This window comes from Gadus morhua, chromosome 10 (genome assembly GCF_902167405.1).
Source record: "Gadus morhua chromosome 10, gadMor3.0, whole genome shotgun sequence".
Lineage (NCBI taxonomy): Eukaryota > Metazoa > Chordata > Actinopteri > Gadiformes > Gadidae > Gadus > Gadus morhua.
The window spans coordinates 19715126-19740125 of NC_044057.1; the positions used below are offsets into that span (position 1 = coordinate 19715126).

At 45.7% G+C, this 25000-nt stretch overlaps 2 protein-coding genes across 2 annotated transcripts in view; both read right to left on the reverse strand.

The window, feature by feature from the left end:
* The window catches only part of mcf2a (MCF.2 cell line derived transforming sequence a), a 27484-nt gene extending 8537 nt beyond the window's left edge, over positions 1–18947 (reverse strand). Inside the window, exons 1-19 of the mRNA XM_030367613.1 lie at positions 18262–18947; positions 13930–13998; positions 13678–13792; positions 13290–13380; positions 11069–11188; positions 10341–10457; positions 9853–10002; positions 8248–8368; positions 7688–7809; positions 7283–7402; positions 6515–6706; positions 5774–5965; positions 5152–5326; positions 3028–3104; positions 2791–2876; positions 2377–2443; positions 2021–2136; positions 434–503; positions 189–281 (exon numbers count right to left, since the gene is read on the reverse strand). Coding sequence (XP_030223473.1) covers positions 189–281; positions 434–503; positions 2021–2136; positions 2377–2443; positions 2791–2876; positions 3028–3104; positions 5152–5326; positions 5774–5965; positions 6515–6706; positions 7283–7402; positions 7688–7809; positions 8248–8368; positions 9853–10002; positions 10341–10457; positions 11069–11188; positions 13290–13380; positions 13678–13792; positions 13930–13998; positions 18262–18379 — 2211 coding nt within the window. The 5' untranslated portion in view covers positions 18380–18947. The remainder of the gene's footprint in view (positions 1–188; positions 282–433; positions 504–2020; positions 2137–2376; positions 2444–2790; positions 2877–3027; positions 3105–5151; positions 5327–5773; positions 5966–6514; positions 6707–7282; positions 7403–7687; positions 7810–8247; positions 8369–9852; positions 10003–10340; positions 10458–11068; positions 11189–13289; positions 13381–13677; positions 13793–13929; positions 13999–18261) is intronic.
* An 886-nt stretch (positions 18948–19833) lies between these two features.
* atp11c (ATPase phospholipid transporting 11C (ATP11C blood group)) overlaps positions 19834–25000 on the reverse strand; it is a gene marked incomplete at its 5' end in the record, with an annotated part of 32754 nt that continues 27587 nt past the window's right edge. Inside the window, 2 exon segments of the mRNA XM_030367611.1 lie at positions 19834–23048; positions 23323–23354. Coding sequence (XP_030223471.1) covers positions 22916–23048; positions 23323–23354 — 165 coding nt within the window.

The following is a 25000-nucleotide window of genomic DNA, read 5'->3' on the forward strand; positions in this document are numbered from 1 at the left end:
GTCTTTTTATTATCATATAATTATGCATAGATTATTATTCAAATATATTTTGGGAATATATTTCAGAAACAACATTGACAGAACAAAACAAGTAACATTTATCTTAAATTATGTGACAGACTATCCCAAATGTGTTCCGTGTCAATAAGAAGGTAAAAGCAGGTAAAAGCAGGACTAGGGGAACGCACCTGGAAGAAGGCACAGTCTGAGAACTGCCGCCATAGTGCCTCAGAACGCAGCTTATTCTGACAGAAACACTCATACATCTGGAAGTTTTCTTTCTGTGGGAAGAAAACCCAAATCCCATTATACAGAGGGGTGGCGTTGACACAGGAGTAAGTAAACAACGCGTCCAAAATGTCAAAATCCGAAGTATGTCAACTTAAAAAAAACAAGAGAAATGAGCCAGCACTCAGAAACAAAGGGAGCGTACCTGCTCCAGGAAGCAGGCTCCTACCCTCTCAGGGGTGTCTATGCAACCCTCCAGGTCCTGAAGGAACACCCTGTGAAGATCCACAACCCACAGTGAATACACAAACCCCAGGAGGGGTTTACACTATGACATCACACATGTAAGGTTTCGATATGGTCACAAATGTTGTATTTAGAGTTGTCAACCTTGCTACTCATGAGGTCGTCAAACCATCTGCTTATGAAGTCAAATACACCATGGGTTTAACAACCACGACAACACAAGAACGTGTCATGTCGTTATACTTCACTATGTTATGACCCTGCTTGTCATTTTTGGGGTTTGCATGGGCCTGGTGTATAGAAACAGTTGAACATTATCGGGCGAATAGACCATTCAAAAGACGGCAAACTTTGCCTTATTATGTGTACAACCGTCCACAGCTGTGACCATGCAGACTCAACACTAAAGTCCCATGACCAAAACCAATGGACGTCCGTGCTTCAAACACAGTTTTTAATTGAGCTAACAAATCAAAGCCTCTTTCATTAGCGCGTGACACAGTGGCTCCGAACACGCTACAAATCAAACAAAGGCATTGTACAACACTATAAGTGCATAACGGCAGCCTCCCTCACCAGTTTAATATAACATTCAATATTACAACTGACACACCACACCCCCCACCGGATGCTAAAGTGTAATTATTTCCCAACCTCAGCCATCAAACTGAGCCATTTAACACAGCAGGAGACCAGCGAGACGGATTCAGTACAAAGATCAACACTAATCAAGCCCCCCCACGCTGAGAATTAAAATTACAGGGAAAAATAAAGGTTGACAGGATTGGAGAAGCCTTTGTTTTAACCAGGAGTGACTGATTCATTAGCCACGACATGTCCCCGGGAAGGATCTAGAAGCAGCGGGCTGCGTGGGGGGGGGGGGTGGGGCATAGAGCAGTCACAGCTAACTGCTACCTGGTAATTAGTAAGACAGTCCGTGGGTCGGGTCGGGCTAGTAACAGTGTGGTACTGCGGCGCTAACCAATGAAACAAACAAGAAACTAAAAGGAAGATCAGGATAATCCATTTTAAGTTTTTTTTTAAACATTTCCATCCCTCCTTGAGACTATTGCTCAATACGTTTTGGTTGTGACAATTGTTTGTGTCAAGCGATTTTGCACCATTCATCTCTGCATTGATTACACCACTGTGTAGTTATGTATTTATATTAAAGGATGGGTTTGTGGTTTATCCAGGAGGGGTATGTTTTTAAAGCATTTATACAAAAAATCTCCATTATTCCATGCTTGTGTTTGTCTTTTATTGCCTATTTTTCTTTGTATTTTGTGATTAGCTTATGTTCATGGCAACAACATACAAAACAATGTATAATTCACACACAAAATAATGATTTGTTCAATAGGTTAGGAAAGTGCTGGCAGACAGTTAATAGAAAACAGTGAATTGAACATTTATGAATACGGAATATTGAGTAATCTGTGGACCAAATCCATTCAAGCGATTGAAAAAATCCATTCAGCAACAGCCACAACATGCACTTCCTTTACATTGAACGCCTATAATTTAACACGCGATTAAACATCACCTGCTGTGGAAATTGTATATCTCTGGCATGTTGCCAAACAGGATGTCTCTCTTGCTGCGTAGGATTGGGGGCAAGAGATCCCACAGGGAGGGATTGTCCATTTCTGCCCGGTAACCCTGAAATATGCATTAGGAACTTATAAATACGCCTATTATGATGACAGCGGAAAAGACAACCATCACAGCTGTAATCAATACATTTTAATCAAGATAGCACAGTAGGGGGTCTGAGGGGTGTTGGGGGAGGGGGGGGGGTGTCTATGAGGCATGGGCCTTAGATGTAGTCCCATGGTGGTCATTATTGAGATGAATTGTATGCACTCAAGTGTAAAGTGGGAAATAAAAAGGAGGTCTCACCAGTAGGACTGATAGGAGTTCCTCCACATAGACCCTCTCCGTCTCAATCAGTTCCCTCAGCACATGGCTGTGGAGGACCCATGCACGCACACAGACACAGACACACACACACACACACAGACACACACACACACACACACACACACACACACACACACACACACACACACACACACACACACAAATGTATACAGAGACATGCATGCAATGCATGCACAGAAACACACGGGCATGCGCACACATACAGATTCACACACAAGCATGCACAGCCCGTCCCCAACAAAGACACACACACACACACACACACACACACACACACACACACACACACACACACACCAGAGGGCATCGTTAGCATGGTGAAACAGAGAGGTAAACAACAACATGGGGCGTGGTGGACAGATGGGAGCTCACCGCTTCAGCAGGTCGGGGCTCTCCTCTCCGTCCAGAGTGTAGGACACACAGCTCCGGTTCTCCTGGTAGTCGTGCATCACCTCAATCTGGAGCCGCCGCGGGGAACACAAACCACATCATTCTCCATGTGGGGTTCGGTGCCATTAGTAAATGGGGTTAAAAGCCAATGGGTCTCATAGAAAGCCATTGAAAAAAAATTCAGTTTCAGTTTAATTATTATTACTTTTTCTGCCCCACCTTTCTACTGCTGGAGGTTTTCCGTGACGTTTTCTTTCCGGGCAGAGACAGGTCAAAAGTGAACTTCAAGCCATCGCCTTTATAAAAAATGAATAAAAAAGTGGTTTATTGTATTTTAGCCCTGCTGCAGCATTGTGGGTAGAATACATTCACTGTCAATCAAACAGACTCATTTCTCAAGGCGATGTGGTCAGATGTAAGGTTGAGAGCCCCAATGGGGTTATGCTGAACATGTCGCAGTTCAGAGAATTGTAGCGCTGTTGGTGTGCTGCTTTATCTTGTCTTCAACACGAAGAACAGCTGACACGACAGCCTCTCCTTCATCCCAACCTTTGAATCGCATTTGTATGCATAAGGGTGTGTGTGTGTCACATAATGTACGTGCCCCGTAATACCTGCATTGCAGTGCGTGTTTTTGTGTCTGCGTTTATCATTGTGTGTCCGTCTGTGTATTTGTCTGCATGAGTGTGTTTGTCTGTGTATTTATGTGTCCGTGTGCGTGTACGTAGGTGTGTTTGCCTGCGCGCGCGTGTGTGTGTGTGTGTCTTTGTACATGCAAAAGCCTTTACAGTATACATACACCCCCCCCCCCCCCTTTCCCTGGTGTGCTCGGACAGCCTATGGATAGTTAATTATCAACCATCATATCATCGTTATTATTAATCTCATTACTAGGGGGGGGTCACATCACAACAGAACAAAGCCTTCATGACCACAGATGCAAACAGTGCATGGCTCTTCTTTCTTTATTCTACTCTTAATTATTTTAATGAGCCCAGTCTCGGGCAAACAAACACCAAGCGATGGACCCATGTGAAGGCGCCACACAGCGGCAGATGCACCGCCCACCGGCCCGATCCCCCACTGGAGCCGCCCAGAGTTCAGTAAGGCCTGGATCCACCGGGGCTGTGGCCTCCTGGGGCCCAGAGGTAGGATGAAAGCTCCTTTAATGTATATCAACCGAGTAGTGCGGCAGCAAGCACGGCTAGCATCAGGGCTAACAGTGGGGGGGGTGGGGGGGGCGTTGGTTCCCAAAGGGCTGATTAGAACCAGCTGCCCTTGTTCCACGCCTCGCCTTTCATACGAGGTGAGGGGGTCTGATCCCAGGAACGGGCTCAGAACGGGAACACTTTGGGGCAAACTGACGGATATCCTGCGGTGAGTTAATGTGGCCCCAGAGGAGGGCAGCAGGAGGCCTCGGGGTGGACCTCTGGAGGTAGGGAGGGGGACTCTGCTGACAGCTTATTTTGCCAAAGCTGTGCAGAAGGAAAGCAGGGATGCCCTGGGTAGTACAGGACTAGTTATAGGGCTAGTTGGGCTAGTAGTAGTGATAGTAGGACATGAAGTAGGGCTAGTAGAAGAGATAGTAGTAGGAGAAGTAGTAGAACTAGTTAAAAGGCTAGTAGGGCTTGTAAAAGCTCTAGTAACAGGGCTAGCAGAGGGTTAGGGCATACTATGACTCCCTGAGAGATCATGTTTTTCAGGTAGGTGTATGTGTGTAAGTATATTAAATTGTTGAGTGAGTATTTTCTTCCAAATTTACATTAGTAGTAAGCTACATGTAGTATTTACAGAAATTGTTCTGTCCGCGTGTGCATGTGTATGTGTGCGGCCTTGAGCGTGTGTGCTTGCCTGTGATTGTGTTTCAGCGTCATGCATATGTGTGTTTGTGAGCATGTAAATTGAATGTGTGTGTGTGTGTTTGTGTGCGTGTCTGTGATTACCTACTAGGCTTTGGAGTGTATCATGTTATGTGACTGTGTGGGTATATATCATGCTTTGGGGTGTGTGTGTGTGTGTGTGTGAGTGTGAGTGTGTCTGGGTGTGTGTGTGTGAGTGTGTCTGGGTGTGTGTGTGTGTGAGTGTGTCTGGGTGTGTGTGTGTGTGAGTGTGTCTGTGTGTGTGTGTGTGAGTGTGTCTGTGTGTGTGTGTGTGTGTGTGTGTGTGTCTGGGTGTGTGTGTGTCTGGGTGTGTGTGTGTGTGTGTCTGGGTGTGTGTGTGTTTGGGTGTGTGTGTGTGTGTGTGTCTGGGTGTGTGTGTGTGTGTGTGTGTGTGTGTGTGTGTGTGTGTGTGTGTGTGTGTGTGTGTGTGTGTGTGTGTGTGTGTGTGTGTGTGTGCACATGCCGTGCTTGGGGGAGAACAGGGGGGACTTGCAGCGGGGCGCGTTGTTGTCGGGCCTGGGCACCACCAGCTGCACCGGCCGGACGTGTTTGTCCGCCAGCTTCCTCAGGCAGGCCTGGCGGTTCTGGATCATGAGCTGCACCGTCCCGTGCTTCTCAAACGTCTTCAGCATCTGACTCTGAAGGACACAGCGGGGGGAGGGAGAGAGGGAGGTGTAATGTGTTGTCGTCCAACGGGATAAAGTGTTGGAACTCTTTGGAAATCTAAGGAAAAATTACTTTTTAATTGTATTGGTATTGTGGTATTGTTCATATCATGAAATTCTGTATGATTTTATGTGATGTAGTGTTACTCATCATTAAAAATTCTAATAATAATCACACTTTATTTATGAAGTATTTTTTTTCAACAAATAACAAAATGAAGCATCTAGTGAATTAGAAGACCAATAGTAACAGTACAATAGGAACAGAAACAAAGAATAGAAAAAAATCGAAAATCTAAATAAATATCAGTTATTCATAGTCAGTTATTTCAATAACCACTGAGTGTGTCCACGTGGGCTGGGGCCGTAGAGGACCACATGAATGTAACGCTGCTCTGTGTGTGTTTGGTATGAGATGACCTGCAGCTGTGGCGTGAGGACCGCCTCGTACTCCTGCAGCAGGGCCTCGGGCCCCGAGCTCAGCATGGACGGGGCCCCCTCCAGGAACCTCTCGATGTCCCTCAGAGCGGCCAGCGCCCCTTCCTTGGACTGGAAGCGCTCCACCAGCTGGTTGGCCAGCAGGTAGGCCCCGTCGTCACACCACGTCTGGGCCTGGACAGGGCACAGGGGTGGAGACAGAGTGTGTGTGTGTGTGTGTGTGTATACGTATTTATGTATATTCTGTTACTCCTGTGTTTATGTCTGCCTCTGTGTTTGTGTGTGTATAGCATGTATGTCTGATCTGTTACTCCCGTGTTTATGTCTGTTCCTTAAGAATTGTGTTCCTTAAGAGTGTGTGTGTGCGTGTGCGTGTGTGTGTATGTGAGAGAGAGATGGTGTGTGTGTGTGTGTGTATCTGTGTGTGAGAGTATGAGGATGTGTGTATGTGTGTTTGTTTATGAAGGTGTGTGTGTGTGTGTATATATATATATGGTATATGAATATGCTTTGTCAGGGGGGACATTTTTGTGTGTGCGTGCGTGCGCGTGCGTGCGCGCCATCAGAAAGAGGCGTCTCTTCCAACGTCCGCGTGCATCCATTCTGTGTCCATGCGTGTCTGACGTCCCTGTCCTAAATCGTGCCCCGTGTACACCCATACCTTCCCAGTACAGTCCATACATGTCTAGTTCCACAGGTCTGTGTCCTGACGAGGGGGCGTACCTGGCCGAAGCTCAGCAGCAGCTGGTGTGTGCAGAGGAGGCGTGTCTGCTTGGCCTTGAGGGCGGAGCTTAGTGTGTCACAGTGGTGGCGCAGCTCGTTGCAGCGCTGCACGATGAGCGCCAGGGCGTAGTGGTGGCTGGCCGCCAGCTGGTGGCCGTGCAGGATGACGATCTGGGCGCCGCCCATCACCTCCTGGGGGACACACGCACACGCACACGCACAAGCACAAGCGTGCCCCAGTGTGATTATGTTGGAACAATCCCTGCCTTTGATTGCACTGTGTAATGTAGTGGACAACAGTCGAGAGCTGTTGTCCACCAACACACATGCGAGCAGACACACACGCACAGACACACACATGTGAGCAAACAATCACGCACAGACACTAATTTACACAATTACCTTTTTTTTGGTATGATTTTTCTGCACGATTTTTGATGCCGAAAATGATGCAATGGTTTGTGAGATGTGCAGCAATAGATTCAAATATCACTAAATTCCACTGCCCAAGTTAGTTAGGGTTAGAAGGGGACGAAACGAAAGGAGCACTTAAGAAAAAAGAAGCACAAAAATAGTGTATACGACACATATTTAATTGTATGCCACTGATCCTCTTAAACACTGCTGTTGCTGTCCCTACGCTACCATTAAGATGACAATACGTGAAACACATTCAAGGAAGACATTAAAATAGCTGGCATCCACTGGGGCCTGTGGACTCCCTCACGTTTTAACAGTCTTAGAGAGCGGGGCGTGGAGAGGACTGACCTGGGCCTGTGAATCCAGACTCTCCAGCTCTTTGAGAGCCTGCTCTGCCTGAGCCAGCGTCTCCGCTGATGAAGACAGCTCCTTCTCCTGAGACGTCAGGCCCTGCAGACTCTTCTCCATCTGACACACACACCAGGTTAAGGCACACACACACACACACACAATTGTAAAACATAAGGCGAGAGCCTTAGAGTTCATATATAATTCTTTAGTTGCAAGCATATGGGTTTATGGCTTTATGAACGGGTACAATTAAAACTACAACTGAATAGACAACAGATTAGCTACAGCAATCAGAAGAACAAGGCTTTTTCATTGATTTGTTTATACTATGATTTCATATGTTCTATTAATAAGTGCATCAAAGTGTACACACAGACACGATGCTCGGTGCTTCAGTCATACCTCTTGAAAGCTCTTCTCATATCTGAGCAGCTGGATGCACTGCAGCAGCTTGAGGTGGTGCTTCTCAAAGAAGCCGTCGAAGGCGGACTCCATGTCCCGGAGCTGGGAGAGGAGCCTGAACCACAGCGCGCACACGCACACATGCACGCACACACACACACACACAGCCCTCAGATCAGCCTTCAGTATGTGTTGAGTATCTCGACTGTAGTTACTATTAATAATGCATTAACCACACTGAATTATTGAGGAATACATGGAAATATAACGATGATAAGTGGGTGTGTTACGTGTGCTGCATTATAACACCATGGCTTAAAGTAGAGCAGATGCAGAGAGCATAGGATCAAAGGTGTGTTGCATGAAGATGGAGTCACTTGGCACATTTTTTTTCTCCAAAACAGGATTCAAATCATACAATTCTGGTGTGAAACATCCTGTCAATTCATTTTAGAAATGCTGACAACATCCAGCAACACAGCCAACACTATCATCATGGTGTAACTATGGTTATAAATGTAGCTTGAACATAAGCCAACCAAAGGTCTGTGGGGTGTTCTCTTGCCTCTGCACTGTGTCCCAGTCCAGTCTCACGTCCCAGTGGCAGTCCTCCTCGTTCCCAGAGCTCTCCAGAATGGACAGAAGGTGGCGGCCTTCCTTGGACACTGACCTGATGGCCTCCTGCCAAACACCAGGGGATTATAACGATGGGCACAGAATTGACTTTAATGTCCACAATGGTGGAAATGTCCCTTCGGTTTCATTGTGTCGTTTCTCAAAACAGAATAAATTATTAAAATGCAATATAGTACCATTGTGGAGTGTGCGTGGAGAATGGCTGGTCGCACACACTCCACAATGTTAAAATACAACACAACCAAACACATCAGTGCAGGCGAATATTGTAGGACATGTCAATATAAAAGTATGTAAACAAGGTTAAGAATTCCACAACTTCAAGGCTTTTGGTATAAAGAGAGCTGATTATGATAGTCGTTGGCTGCGGAGATCAGAGATCGAACCAAATTACCTTTTGCCAAAAGCAAAACACCCTAACCATAACCACTACCTTGTGTACATCTGACACTATTCAAATCAAAATAATGTAATGATTACGAGTCAGAGTAGCTACATTCAAAATTCCACAGAATGTGCCGAAAGCCTGTATGTATCTCTCTAGGTCTCTCCCAGAGGGCCTAGATGTACCAAGGATATACACTGTGCATGCTACTTGACACTAGCTGAAGAAGGCTAAGCTTCTCCTAGGCTCCTGTAACAATAGATGGTGGTTCACATGGTTCACATGGGAACGTGTGTATGTTGGGAGTCTGTGATACAGTTCATAGTCAGGGCTCCACTTAGGTTTGGTCATAGGAGCTCAGCTCAATGAATAGCTGAATGATTAATAAGATGGATGCTTCCTGGATGTCTTCAAAAGACTAATGGATAGAGAATGTTCACACAGGCCTCATTATGCTGTTTCAAGCAAGACTATCAAGTCATATCTTGGAATGTTCTTCTAGTTTTGGTATCGTGCAGATTACGTCTTACATAACGCCATACTGCAGTGTACAAAACAAAACAAAAGCCTACTTATTAGGTTTCAACCCAGCAAGGTTAAACCACCTAGGTTGGCATGCTGCCTCAAGCCATCCTTCAACGAGACCCTGACCCTTGCCCCTACCTACTCCTTAATGAAACGTACAACGAAGAAAAGACAATTTATTTTCAATTAATCCTAACTTGCTTTGGATAACATTGTCAGTAAACATAGTGCTATGATCGTGATCGTATTTTTCGGCGTCATTCACTCTATTCCGGTCTTTTGCTTTGCCATGGTTTTTATGTTTTTTGTTGTTTGATTGAGTTAGTTTTAAAGATCATCAGTGGACAACACACACACACATGTTGCCACCTCCATCTCAGCAATGTCCTGTGTTTCTTAATGTTTAGTGTTAAGCTGTCTTTGTGTTATTTAGTAGTTAAACCATTACTTTCCTTGTGCATTTAAAGGGTTTCAAAGCTGATATGGAATGGAACATGTCTTGTGACTAGCCCGCTCCCCTAGTCTGGCCGTAAGGATAGCAGAACATGTAACGTCTGTTCATGCGACACACAATCCCACCCTGTGAAGTGAAGACAGATCAATAGATGTAGATCAGTACCTTGAGGTTCCTGTACTTGTCGGTGTGAGCCTTCAGGAGGCATTCAATCGCCCCTCCCTCATCCGTGAGCTCCGTCTCGGCCAGATCGGTTCCGAAGGACTGCAACATCTGGGCGATGTCCTTCACTGTCACTGCAAAGCTTTCTATCGCCTGCGGGGGCAGCAGAGAGCACACATAGAAAATAAAGAAAAAAATACAGGGATGCTGACTATATCACCATGGCAACAGAGACAGGGGGGCATGTGAGGACCGTAAACGACAATCTTGAAGGGAACAAAACTAAAAGCTTGTATCCTTCAAATACACGGCAACCTTTACATGTGATATTTAACATCAGAAGGTAAATAAAACTGATCTCTACAGGAGAACATAGTTTAAGACTATAATGTAGCCAAATAATCCTTGAGATTTACAACTTGCAGCAATCCTGGGAATCTTTTTTGGGGTTTTGCCAATAAATTATAGAACAATTGTAATGTCTATCGTACCGTTCGTAGGACGATCCAATCGCTATGGCAATAGTCTAACGTGCCACCAAACTCAGAGGTCAGTTGGTTCTCATCGATGTAGCGTAGCAAGTCTGTGACCGAGCTCAGCATCACTACCTACAGGGGGCAGGAAAAACCAGCCGTGAGCAACCTCTTTCACTGAGCAATGTTGTACCCACAAAATGTAATGTTTGTTGTTGTAGTTTAACCCTCACACCTTTAGTACCAGAATGAATGGTCAGGAGCCAGAGATGATTGCTTGACCTCCAACAACAACTGTTAAAGTAACTGAATTTGCAAAACTACTGTGTCAGTTGTCTAATTGAACTCGTTCTAACACATTCTTGACATGTGATTTATAAACATCAGCATTGTTAAAGACACCATTACATGAAAACCGGCTTTATCCTTGATAGCTCCTGATCATAATAGAATACAATTACTTTAGTACGGTAGTATTATTAGTATGTCACATAATTGCTTAATGCTTCAACAAAATAATTCAGTTGACTAGTTACACACATGTAATGAACACGAGTCCCACTACACCTGAAAACATTTCTGAACGTCCGTAGAACCTTTCACCTTTAATACACAGAATACATACGTTCACATCTACAGAAGCAAGAAACGCTCTTAATGGCATTGTGCTGGGTCGTCCCGTTAGAGGAGAATATACCTGGAGGTGGGGTGGGACATGTTTGGTATCTGAGGGTGTGCTGCCTTACTGGCATCTTCAGCATGAAATCCTCCTGGCTGAAGCGGAAGCCCAGGTCGGTGACGGTGCGCTGGAAGAAGCTGGTGGGGCGCAGCACCAGCACCAGGTGGAGGTTGCCAGGGAAGGAAGCCTGGGGGAAGATGGAGCATCATCAAGTGGTTAGGACGCCGAAAGGTTCCCGGTTCACATCCCGGTCACATCGGTTAGCCCCTTTGAGCAACAGGCTTCACTCCTATAGGTGTTAGTTAATGGCATGCATCTGTACATTTAAATGACTAAATTGAAAATGATTAATTTAGTGAGAACCCCACTGTAGGGCATTTAAATCGTACATCAATCGTGCATCAATAAATATGCATTGGATCTTGGAATCCCATTGGAAGGATTTCCAAGGTCATTGCACTCCTGTGTAAGGTAAATGATAATGTGAAGTAATAATGTCAAATTAAAACGACCACAATAAGATATATTAACTTGTGAAGATACCATCCTACTTAAATGATGCTAATAAATTGATAATGGATTGCTGTGCAGCCGTAGAATGACCCCTCTGTCTTTATTTTTGCTAAAGAGCATGAACGTAGTTTGGACAGATATTAGCAGGATAGGAGAGAAGAAGTATTCAGCAATAGATAGAGCCATAAGAATTAACATATAGCCTTTTTTTGCATTCAGAACATTTGGTACGACATACATGCATCAACATAAACAAAATCAAAAACGCACCCAAAAAGGACTAAATTAAGTTATGTTTTCTTTTATGTCTTAAAATGACTTTGGCTATCTGAAATGCATCGATACCAGAGTGCTGATCGCTCAGAATCTGTGACAGTGCAGTAAGAGGGAGGTCATTGAATCATTGACAAGAGTGTGTTGACAGTCTCAACTGTCAGCTTTCACCTCTATACTGGCTAAGGGACTACAGCTCGCTCTGTGTCTCAGCAGGGGAATCAGATGGTATAGACTAGGCAGCACTGCAACTATAGGGCATTTGGGGACACACCATGACAAGGTAGAAAAAATTTGAACTATGCAATGCACACGAGTTATGTCCTATGTTGATGTCTGCAGTTAAATCCAAGTGATGCATAGGCTACATGTCATGGAAAAGTATATGCATAATTAGCATATGTGATGTGTTTTTTATTGTGGTTTAGAACAACAAATGATTTACATTGTCAGAACAATTTAAAGTTGCATTCATAGACCGGCATCATAGTACAGTCGTGGCAATGCTATAGGCGCCAGGTCTGCAGTATTTAGCATAAAGCTCTAAAGCAACAGCAGCACAACACACTGAAACACATGATCATACGAAGCCTATATTGGGCAAACGCAATGTAATAATAAAAAAAGATATATACCTAGAGTCGCCTCATGTGTGTCTATTCGGCACACATGACATTGATTCACCCCTACTTCCATCAAACAGATACAATGTTAAAGACTCCTTTCACAATGTACATGCATCAGCCGATCAACTTTTCGCACTAAATTGAGCATCAGCCATGTGTTCCTATGGAGAGCCATAGCATGACTGAGCAGAATCCTACAGTGCACCGCAGTGCCGCGCTCACTGCCCAGCTGCAGACGGCGCGCGTGCCAATGCCAATGCCGCATTTCTCTCAGCCCGCCCAAACTTAGTCGTAACTCTTCCCTAAATGCACTTAAAGTCAAAGTAAACAACGATTTTCGTTTTTTACCGGACTCCTCCGTATCCTGGGCATCTTGTGCGGGTGAAACCTCTCGGTTATCGTATGGGAAGCCATTCTCTCTGTGGTTAAAAGTTACAGCACCGCGTCCCCGTGTAGGCGGGCGATGCCAGGCTACCCCTCCGGTTTCCTGGCGACGGCTGCAGCAGTGATGCTGATGCTGCCGCTGCTGCTGCTACCACATTAGCGCGGGGGTGGCAGCAGCACTGACTGCGTCCTCTCCCTCCCTACCATCTTCTTCTGCTTCTTCTCTCCTCCTCCTCCTCCTCGTAATGTTTCTCCCGCCGCATCGTCACGCCAAATGTGACGTCATCTCAGGGAGCGGGGAAAAAAGAAACGCCGTGGCAAAACTTTGCTTACTCATCATCTGAGTAGCACCATGGAGGACGAGACGAGAGAAGTAGCACTGCCGTTTTATTATTATTATATCAGCCGTGTTCTGGCGCATTATGGCCATTGTAAAATGGACATGGTAATGAAATGACTTGAAATTAATTCAGCTGACGGGATATTGCTCACCGCTATTCTGCCAAGAGCAGTTTTGATTGATCCCCAAGTGTCCAGTCTTCGGTCTAAAATGATGATAAACTTTACTCCTGGCTGCCTTGTTCTGGAAACAAAGACAAGAGTCAATAGACATTGTAAGCCTAGGCACTTTTGCGTGACGGAATGGCTATTTTTGAATGCTTGTTTCCACCAATCATAACAAGTATATATTTCCCATTAGTAATAATAACCAGTAGGCCTATCACCGCATTCAGTTAAATGAGAAAGAAAAAGAGTTCCAGAGTTTAACCAAAGGCCAACCGTGCCCAGAATACAAAATGCACGGATGCACTGCATTGCGGGGAGAGGGAGAGGGAGACGAATAGATTCAAACGCAAATCCAGATGGAAAAGGAACACACCGAGGTATGAGAGTGAGGTAGGTCAGGACTTTGGCCAGAGACTCCTCTGGGATGTCGCTAAACGCAGAGCATTCTGGGAGGGTTATAATGACGCTGGAGTCTTCCCCACGACCCCCTGTCGACACAAGACACATGAGGTCACTTTAAGAGAAAAGTTGTGGTTCAGAATATGCAATCATTGCGTAGTCACAATGTTTTATGCATGTAGGTTCTGTGATGTTTTTGAGTGTTGGCACTTGGACAAAGCCTCACCTGACAAGTATGCAACCTGTTTCTCGATGTAGCCGACCACCTCCGTAAGCTGCACAGGAACAGTGACCTCTGCAAGTAGATGCACGTTTTAAGGATGTACATTTGCATAAATAACTATTAATTATACAATTCGTATAATCCTTCAACCGTGAACGTCCCCCCCCCCCCCCCTCCCCCCTGTTTTTTAAAGTAAGACTTATGCTGGTCTACTTGGACTTTAGGTAGAGGTAGGCCTATACTGCATTAATATTAATAAAGCATATAATTAGCCCTCAATAAAACAGCTTCCTTCTGTTTGATTGTCTTCATTAGTAATATTTTCAGAGAGATCAATGAAAAGCTAGATTCTTCAACACAATGGCAGGCCATGAGGAACAAATGGGCAGTAAAGATAATCAAACAAGAGCCAGCGTTGGTATGTGGATTCCTTACCCTAGTAGCATACATTACAGTGGAAACATTCATTACACAAGTAGCACAGTTACTTTACAGTAGCATGTTTGAATCATGTTGGTTGACCTTAGTAGACTTTTCAGAAGATAGTTCCTCATACATGCATAGTAGCCCCTTGATTCAAGGAGGCAGATTACCATAGAGAATATACCCAAAAAAATGTAAAGGCATGTTAATGTAAATAGATGCAATAGAAGTGGAGTAACATCTTCATCATCATGATCGCTTAGCATCCCACCAAAGTGATCCCTGCCAGAGGGTTAATGCATCGGAAGGGAAGCTGATTCCCACACAACTAACCGTGTGCTCATCCATTATAGACAATACATTAAATATGTAGCACAACTGAAAGAGAGAAATAGTGTGTAAAAAGGGCGGGAGAGAGAGATGGAGGGGGGGTGTCCGTTTCCAGGTAACAGGTAATGTATCCCACTCCTCCCTGTTCAATGTTTCATGTGTCTGATACAGAGACTGGTATGATGAATTGATGCGCCGTGTCGGACAGGGGGTCTTAGCTGAAGGGAACTTCAATTTAGGTTTAAATTATTTTCTCACGGTCACTGTTACAAATGTGCAACGGCCTATCTACCACATTTAATGCTTGTTATGCTCTCATTATATCCATCGTAAAATATAATAAAGCTTGTTTTATAACAGAGACATAGACACTGACTGACAGTGCATTTCAATTGTGTTTTATTATTTTAGAAGAATAAAAGACAAGGCTTTAGGTAAATACAATTCTAAATCACAACTGCTGATCTTGCCTTCGAGAGCAAGATAACCTTGGACTGCATGCCTCAAGCACAAATTGAGAAGGCTGTTGAAACATTATGTCCCTGTATGCTGCAGGCCTGTAGATTTACAGGTTTTATGGCTTCACGTGCAATATGAAACAGCCTAGGTATCCCAGGTTTTTACAATTGAGCAAGGCAGGAGGGGACATCAGATTTTGGACCGCATGATAAAAAGACACAGGCTAGATGCCCATGTTAGATAGATGAACTCTACTGGGGATTAACATGTGGACACTAAGGGGCTGGGTTTGACACGACTCAGATATTAGGGGGCTATGGTGTTTCACTCCTAGACACATAAATCCTGGGTTTGATCCCCAAATGTCTGCAGTCTAATCTGTAAGCCCCCTCGTGCAAGAAGCACTATTTAACTATTATCAAACACAACACTTTCTTTAGATACATTCCTAAGGATGCGTACAGTACGTTGGATATTTCATACATAACATTTTGGCTAGAAATCGAAGACCCTATGTACTACACCATCCTTTTCCTGAGCCCTACCTTAGATCCCTATATTGCCTAGTGACCTGTATCTGGACTCACTGTAAGTCACATTGGATAAAAGTTTCAGCATTGCCTTAATTTTTTTTTGTCTGCTATTATGTCCACCATAGATATTCAGTATAACTTGAAGTTTGTTGAGTAAAGTACATCTATGCTCATCAATCAACATCTCACAGAGCCACACGTGTGAGGTGTCATTTTGATATGGTGTATGCATACACACACACACACACACACACACACACACACACACACACACACACACACACACAGGGAGAACAGAAGTTAAAAACATTCTTCATAAAAAAGTGTTCATACCATCTCAGGCTACCCACTCAAACTCAGGCTCATGTCATTTATACTCTTCATTCCCCTGTGTTGGGACATCATCATCATCCTCATCATCATCCTCAGGCACAAGCATGAAATCACTGGCAGAGTAGAAAATCCCTTCCTTCAAACACGCCACCAGACTTGTGTTCATTCATGGTACACAAATGCCCCGGCTAATGCGTTGAGGTCAGGGCATATTTTGGAGTAAACATGTCTGGCAGGGCTGAGGGGATTAGTAAGCAGGACTGTTGCGTGTGTTGGAGGAAAGCGCATTCCATCACCCAGGGGCTTGTGGAGAACTGTTTGCTTGGGTTTTAGGAAAGGGAGTTTAATACGGCCCTTGGAGTTAAATATGAACAAACTGTGGTTAAACAATAATCATACAATTGTTTGGATCATTCTGGAAATATTTGGAGAAGCTCTCTCTATTTAATCATGTCAAAGCATTATAAACTATGAAAGTACAATGAAAGTACTAAGCTTTGGTTTAAGGCAATTTTTATTGTAGTATTTGGTATTGGTGCATACATTTTGTTATTTATATTTACGTTGTGTGCATTGTAATGTTGGGGTATAAGAATACGTGTGCCGGGTGGAATGGCAGCTATATTCTCTGGGGTGGTCGCCCATATGCAATTCAAAATATTTATACTTATACATATTGTTCATACATTATAGGTTAGAGTTAGGGTCAGGGATTATCCTCAGTGCATACCAAGTGTTAATGTTCAACAGTCTCCACTAAGTCACAATTCAGGTGACTGGAGCGGAAAGCTCCCCGAGTATGAAAATAGTAGATGTTTAGCCAGATGTTTGTTAATGAATGGCTAAGCACCATGTCAAGGCATCACCGCCAAGGCTGTCCCTGCAAAGATTGAAGAACTTTATAGTTATTTGATATCATTCATGGTGTGAGGCAAGGGTTGTTTTTAGATGTACTGGGTGGTGTGTTGACATTGGTACATACAGAGCTATCCCCAACTGTGTTAACTAAGTAGTGGATTGAGCCAAGTGACGGGGGGACTTTTGCGATGGCTCTTATTTCATACACATCACTACGGTGAACACACTTGCAACGGTTATTAATAGATGGTCCTTGGCCTTTTCCCAAACGTTCCTGTTACTCGTATAAACTCTGGCACTATTTCAGGGAACACAAGGTAAAGGTCGCAGCGTTGTGGGAAGAATCGATTCAGGTAAGAATCGCCATCATTATCATCGGTTGCTCCGAGTCGAATCACAACTTTGAGAATTCGATTTGATATAACTTTTTAAATTATAAAATCAACTTTTTTATTTGACACACTTTACTCTGCGCTCATGTAATCATTTCCCAAACCGCCCGTCTTAGCTCACAGAGGACTGGGGTAGATTCCGAAGTACAAGGATCCCCAAGTACTGGATGGAGATTCGATTTTGAATTGGAAACCTTTTTGAATGGAGGATTGATTTTGAATCGATTCGTTGGCCCAAGTATCAAAATGGAAATCTAATAGTACGAAAAAGACTGATTCACAACCGTTACGGTGCATTTCAGAGAATTTACAATATCCCCTCTTCAATTACATAACAGCAGTCTCTGTGGGAAAGTCCTGGATGGAGCTAGCAGTCATTTGTTACTGCTCAGCATTTACGCCTTAATATCAGTAAATCCAAAAATAAATGGAGAAGCCTGCGCTTTCTCTTGTACACGTCATTCAAAAGAGTGCATGGGTCAGGATGGAAAAATCAATGTGATCATTATTCTGATCATTAGCTTTTCGCAACCCTTTTTCGTTTCCTGCGTTTCCTGATTCTCATAAATTTAAAATACATAAATCTTAAATTGTGTAAAAGGTACCTGCACCAAATCAAGCATTCTATGTATCTCCATATGATGACTATGGAGAACCATCCCTTCATCTGTGATGTTTAAAACAGCTGACCTAATGGTTACAGGGCCTGATCCTAAAGCTAAGCTGCAGCAAACTGGACAACGGATAAATTGCATGTATATGAACCACAATCCAGTCCAACACAAAAGTAGGATAGTATGGTATACATTACAAGGCTGTAAACATCGAGTGAAACTCAACCATACTGCACTGCATCAATTCATACCACACATTACTCGTTCAATCTTTGATGTGTGTGTATGTGTGCGTGTGCAGTGGCTTCGGGTGTGTATACAGCACGAGCAGCAGCAGACCTATAGCTCAGCCCCACGGTGTGATGTGAGGACACAGAGATCCTGCGTACTCACGCTGCAGAGTGTCCTGAAGCTGGGAGCCGGCCTGCAGCAGGCTGCGGTAGCTCTCCATCTCTCCTGGCCTCTCCTCTGGCTGCCGGTCGCTCTTCTCCTGCATCCAAGCCGGGCCCATTCCCCTCACCACCTGTACTGCTCTTCTGCACGCCCCCCCACCCCTGGACCAGTCTCTGTTGGCTCTAATGCACCAGCTGGCGGTGGTGGGTTGGGGTGGGGGGGGGGAGAGGGGTGTTATACCTTGTCTAGAGTCTCACATCCTCCAGACAAGACCCGCAGGCCTCAAGTAGCACAACCGCAGAACATATCGATCCAGACAGACTCGGCCAGTACCGAGACCCGACGGGGCTGTTTTTTTTTTTTTACTTATATTGAAGTCTCCCGCCTGCTGCATCGAGTCCACCTACGACTTGCAGGTGTCTAATAATAGTCCAGAGCAAGAAATGTCCTCCTCATAGAAGCGGAGCCCAGGGAGTCTTCAGTCTGTCTCCCACAGCACACGTCAGCGAGCAGCGAGGATGAGGAGGAGGCGGTGGGAGAGGGTCCGTTGACAGGGTCCCGTTGTGAGCCGCAGTGGCTGTATACTTACTGAGCAGCAGCGGCCGGTCACTTGAAAACAAACACGGCTCCATCTGTCTACTGCTGCCTGTCTGCCTCTCTCCCTCGCCCCTCCCCCCCCTGTCCCTCTCCCTCTCTCTCTCTCTCTCCCCCTCACACACTCTCTCACGTGCTCTGAGCTTTTGGTGCGTCAGCTCTGCACTGTGCTGGGCTCACCAGTATCTCTGGATCTGAACCATCGCCAAACCCCTCCCCTACTCGGAACCTTTAGCTCACACTACAAACTCTGCTCCGGTTCCCCGACCACTGGGTGACCCAAAACAAACCAGTACAGGGCTATACGTTTCCACCAAACACTCCTCCCTTTGCCAACTTTCTGGAAACTTCCCAAAACAGAGATATACAATGCATTTATAAACAGAAATGTGCCGAGGAATATCTGAACGCATGTGTTCGGTATCTAGAACTAACCGGCTATTGTTCTCTTGATCACTCTCGACCAACAACTTAATCCACGGGCCGTAGCCACACAAACAACCCCATTGAAACAGATCGTAAAATGAAAGGGTGCCATTGTGTAATTATTGGTAGAGCGAGGATTTCTGATAGCTGCATATCTGCACTCGCCCACAGGTCGGCCCACGACCGCTTTTGAATGGATCAGAAGTCATTGACAAAGGGACTACAGTAGACTGAAATACACAACATGTATATTCTGACAACATCGTCAGGCAGACTTACTATGGAGGGTCTTAGTGGGTGTGGTGGGTGCTCTTAAGACGCCAACCAGTAAGGCAGCAGTGAACTGAACATAGAGCTGCTGATCCTTCTGAGCCCTTCTGCCATCTCATTACTGCAAAACATCTGGATGGGGGGACAAGGGCAGTATGCACGACACACAAAAGTACCCACACGTGTACCCGGCCACACACACACCCGGCCATGCATACACACACACACACACACAGTCACAGGCACAGACACACACACAATGAAAAAATACATAGAAACATATTATTTTCAAAACATTCTGCTTTATTACAGAAAATCTGGTATTGAACATACTGGTCATAAAGAGGTACATTCATCTTGAAGGTTGAGAGGGGAGGCTGAGGACCCAACAGGCCAGAGGAGGGAGGGGGTTTCCCCGATGTGAGGGGTGGAAGGGTAGAAACTTGACCAGTAAACCCCCCCCCCCCCCCCCCCTCCCTGCCTCTTTGGCACATCCACCCACATTCTCTGAACTGACCGAGCCTCGCGTGCTTTCTTTGTCGTTTTTTTTTTATTTTGAGGTTATCGATTTTTATTATAAAAAAAGGGGGCTGAAAAAAGTTTGCATTAAAAGTATTTCTCGTTTTTTTTATTTTTTCATTTAGTCAAGCAAATACATTAGAATCCAGGATTTTGTTTCTTTGAAGCATTGAAAATATCATCTCTGGTATCTGGTTTAAAGGTTTGTTTGTCATCCAAGCAGGCAGCACCCCCCCCCCCCCCCCCCCTCTCCCTCTCCCTCTCAGTTGAGCCCCCGGCCCCAGTGACGGTAATCTCTGGGGGTATGGTACGCCAGAGTAGAGGGTAATGTAACCTCTCTGGACATAACGCCACGTACATTAGCTCTCCTGTTAGCCGTTAGTGAGCTCCCCGGAGAAACACTAAAAAACATTCAATAGAAACAAGGTTCTGAACAACCTTTCTTTTTTTAACCCCATTTAAGAACACAAATGAAAACGCGTTAAAAAGCATCAGAGGCCTGTTCTCGTTCTCGAACTTGATCGTACCGGCCTGGCTGGTACGGGAGCCTCCTGTGTACAAAACAAGTCATGATATAAAGTCACGGTGGTGCATCCGCAGGGAACCAGTGGTACCGACACCGGCGTCGGCTTCATGCCATCGCCACCTCGTTGCCGTGTCTCAGAACCAACACACGGGTGGGTCAAAGGTCAAACGAGAGCAGGGCACGTTGTCACCGGCCCACGAGAGAGCAGTGCTCTTCCATGTCAGTGTTCACTGACAAAAAACGGGGATTTGAAAAATGAATAGTAATAATCGGCGACACACGTTTTGGGCGGTTGGGAGAACCGTGTATAGGGGGGGCTCTGGACTAATGAATAAAACATACCCACACAGAGAGAGAGAGAGAGAGAGAGAAGGACATCGAATGGGACTCGCCCCATAGCCGTCTGGGGTCGACACACTCAACTGGCACAACGTCAATTCTTCTCCACAGTAAAAATATGCGACAAACCGAAAAAGATTCACGTAATAAAAAATATATACGAATTTGTGAGAAAAATCAAGCTTAAATAAATATGACAAATAGATAGATTTGTTTGAAAAAGAAAACTAAATAGAACAAAGCATATAATATAATCGACATAACAGTATATCTTAAAGTGATTCAAATCATGGCATGGAATGCAAGAAGCGCTAAAAAGGTGGCTGGTTTGGACGCAGGGAAGGGGCGGAGAAGGTAGGGACGGTTTCCACTCAATCCCCCTGGCTCGCTCTGTCCTGTACATAGATATGGCTGAAGCTGACTGGTGGCATAGTGAGTGTGTGGGTGGGTAATGGTGGAGGAGGTAAATGCCTCCCAGTGGCATTCATTTCAGTACAATGACCTGGTGCAGAGCGGATGAGGAAGCTTGGCGACCCATCTCCAAGCTCCTGCTAACCCTTCCCGAGACAAACAGTGGCAAAACTACACAGCTAATGGACCGTATGAATATACACCTCAATTAGGCTTTTTAGTGCATGAGTGCGTTTATTCATGTATCGAGTGTGGGAGTGTGTGTGTGGGAGTGTCTGCGTGTGTGTGTTTGTGTGTGTGTGTGTTTGGACATTGTGTACGCGCACATGTTGGCATCTATCGATCTGGTTTGATTCAGTGTACTCAGGCAAGTCACATGACCCTCGGCAGCTAGATTTGGCGGGAAACTCCACGGGCCCTCATAGTGCAGATTTTGGCGACCATACTATTTCTACGAGGTTCAAGTTATCTTGTCTGCCACTGCATACAACACAGCATATGCAGCTCATTACACTCAAATATACTCTCTATATACGCACCTCTGTAACACACAACCATCGTACAACATCACTCCTGCTAGCTAGAATAGAGGGCATTATACACATGCCTTTCGCGTCACACGTGTTTATTTTTGGCTTTGAGCTTAAACTATCATAAATCTCTAAGGTATTTACAGTGCAGCAGATATACGAAATCATCTCGTCTAAAACTGGGACCTCTTCAATTAATTTTTCGCTGAGATTGGAAGATTTAGGTCAAGCTCAAAGCACCAAACCGTTAGCGAAGTCAGGAACCATGGCAGATCCATTGCAGAACCCTGTGACACGGTTTAAATCTCTGTTTAGAAGACAGGTCTGGTTTATCGTTTTCCCTGCCTCTATCCTGAACCGTCTGTCTTACAGTACGGGAACAATGTTTCACCTGCAGAAAACAACCCATGCTGGAGCCTTTGGAATGGAACAAAAATATACATGTAAATAGTGTGGATAGTGCATTAACCGTTAAAAGTGGAAGGAAAAAAAGCAAAACAACTTGCGAAAGTGGCACTCTTATGTCATGGAACATGGTGCAAACCAAAAGAAGGGATATCCTTGCTGATGGTGGCTGGAGCAACACGGTTCAGAACGCGAGCGGTTCTAGTGAGGTTCTGTTGCTGCAGAGGGAACCGTTGCTAGGGACGCAGATCTTCTGAGAAGGCGCACAAAGTCGTAGAAAATTTAAGAAATGAAAATAAAATTAAAAAAAGAAAGTGAAGAAACACATGCCCGTCATCCGAGTCAGTCGTCCGTCCATTCCGCCCAGAACCGAAGGAAACAAGGGGAGGGGCCGGTTTGGGGGGGGGGGGGGGGCTATTGCGGCTCTGCAGGACATGCTGAGGGGGGAGACGGGAGGGAGGTAGGGCAGGGAGGGGCGCAGCACCAGCATGTCCAACCCCACCCCCCAGTAGACATCTCTGAACTCCCCCCCCCCTCCTGGAATTGGTTGGCTTCTCTTTTACTTGACTCGTCTTCAGTCTCTCTTTTTAACCATTAACATGACTCTTTTACATCAGGCAAGATGGCGGACGGACTAGGGTCCTGACTGGAATGAGGTCCTGAAAGGTTCCTGTTGTTGGTGCTGTTCTTGTTGTTCTACTACTTCATGGCCCCCGCTACTCTCCTTCCTTGAGATGTTTGTAGGATAGTGGTGTAACAGCTGCAATCTAGGGAGGGGGGCGAAACAAACAGGCAGAGAGAGGGTTAAACCTACAGGATCTGCAACGTATCGATAAGACACCCAGATCAGATCACCCCTGATTGCAAAACCACGCTGATTTGTGGCTTTTTTTCGGAAATCACAGAACATGCATCACCCCACCGACCCCATCACCAATCAAGGATCGATCCCTGATGTTCACACAGACCTCCGAGATATCTATCCAGGTGTAATTCGGTTTATCTATCCCCACAACCTTGAAAAGGGCCAGACGTTGTTACCTGAATGTCTGTGGATGGCAGTTCTCTGAAAGCTACAGGGTGGACAGAAAAGCAGGACAAGCGTTTTAAATACTATGGTTGAAATAACCATTTCCCATTTGTGTGCCTCCCCTCCTGAAACCCACAACATTTGACGCAAGCGATGGGTTGAAGCAAAGCAGCGGTCTCAGTCACGGGGCAGCATTCAACATAGCCTCACAGGCATGCAGTGGGTTAAGCTGGAACATCACAAATGCACATTTACCAGAGAAACAAAAGGTGGTTCAATGCACAAGCAGTACAACACGCACACGACAGACAGCAACGACACCTGAAGCACGGCCACCATGTTTAGAGCGGACTCGGCCAACACAACAGGTGGACCAATCGAATCCGCTCTCACACCAGGAAGCAAGCAGGGCAAAAACAATAAAAAAAAATTGACACATTTAACCTGATTGGACAAGAGTCTCCAGCACTATAGATGTTTGAATGAGATTGTCAGGGGGAACAATAAACTAAATACCCTTCACCAAACCAAATGTAAACGACACTGAGTGGGAGGTGCATTGGGAAGTTCGACTGAAGGAGCATCCATCGTTCTGTTCAGAAGTTAAGTCTATAGTTATTGAACATTGATGTGGAGTATGAAAAAGGGTTGTAGTGTGCCAATAACGAACCACATTCAAATGAAATGCATCTCTTCAGCCGGACCCCAGTGGGTTTGTTCAGAAATCACAGAGGGGGGGGGGGACGACACACAGGGGCCCGCCTGTCTGCCAGAGGAGGCCCCGTACCCTGCAGGACTTCTAGAGGAACTACCCAGGCCACCGGAGCCAACGGCCGGGGTGGACGACGCGAGGAGAGAGGGGCAAAAGGGGAGGCGAAGGGGAGGGAGGGAGGGAGGGGGGTCTTTGATAAGCTTAGTGTGGCCTGGAGGCGGGGCCGGTACCTGTTCACACCACTGTATTGGACTCGTCTGAAAAGGTTCTCATGAGCAGCGGCTGGGCCGAAGACTTGGGCCCCCCCGCGCCTGACTCACCCGCCTGTCTCTGGAAGGGTGAGGCAAGAGACACCGATGACATCACTGCTGCCGGCCACCACACGGCTTATGTCTTTAAGCTCGCGCACACACACACACACACACACACACACACACATAGTCTCTGTGCCAGCGGCGGTGCGATGGTGGGACTGGACGGCGTAAACATGACCCTTTGTGTCTCGATAGCAAATACCTTCATCATCATAAGCAGCAACATAAGGCGTGACACACACACACACACACACACACACACACACACACACACACACACACACACACACACACACACACACACACACACACACACACACACACACACACACACACAGGATTGGGCGGGGGTCTTTGGACTGGAGACTCATGCAGGTGCCCCCGGGTGGTCCTGCGGGTGCAACATTCACCTGTGGGGTGCACATGCAGCGGCAGCGCGCCTTCAGAGCAGACTGCATGGAGCACACATCGACGCTGGTGCCACTGGAGGGCGGGCAATGGGGTCATGAGCAATTGAGCATACCCCACCCCCCCCCCCCCCCCCCCCACACACCCGTACACCGCTGATAGGCTGGCCCACATTGGCTGATTAGAGAGGGGGGGACCATAAACTTACCGCAAATACATAGCATTTAACGCACAACAACAACAATATAAAACAGA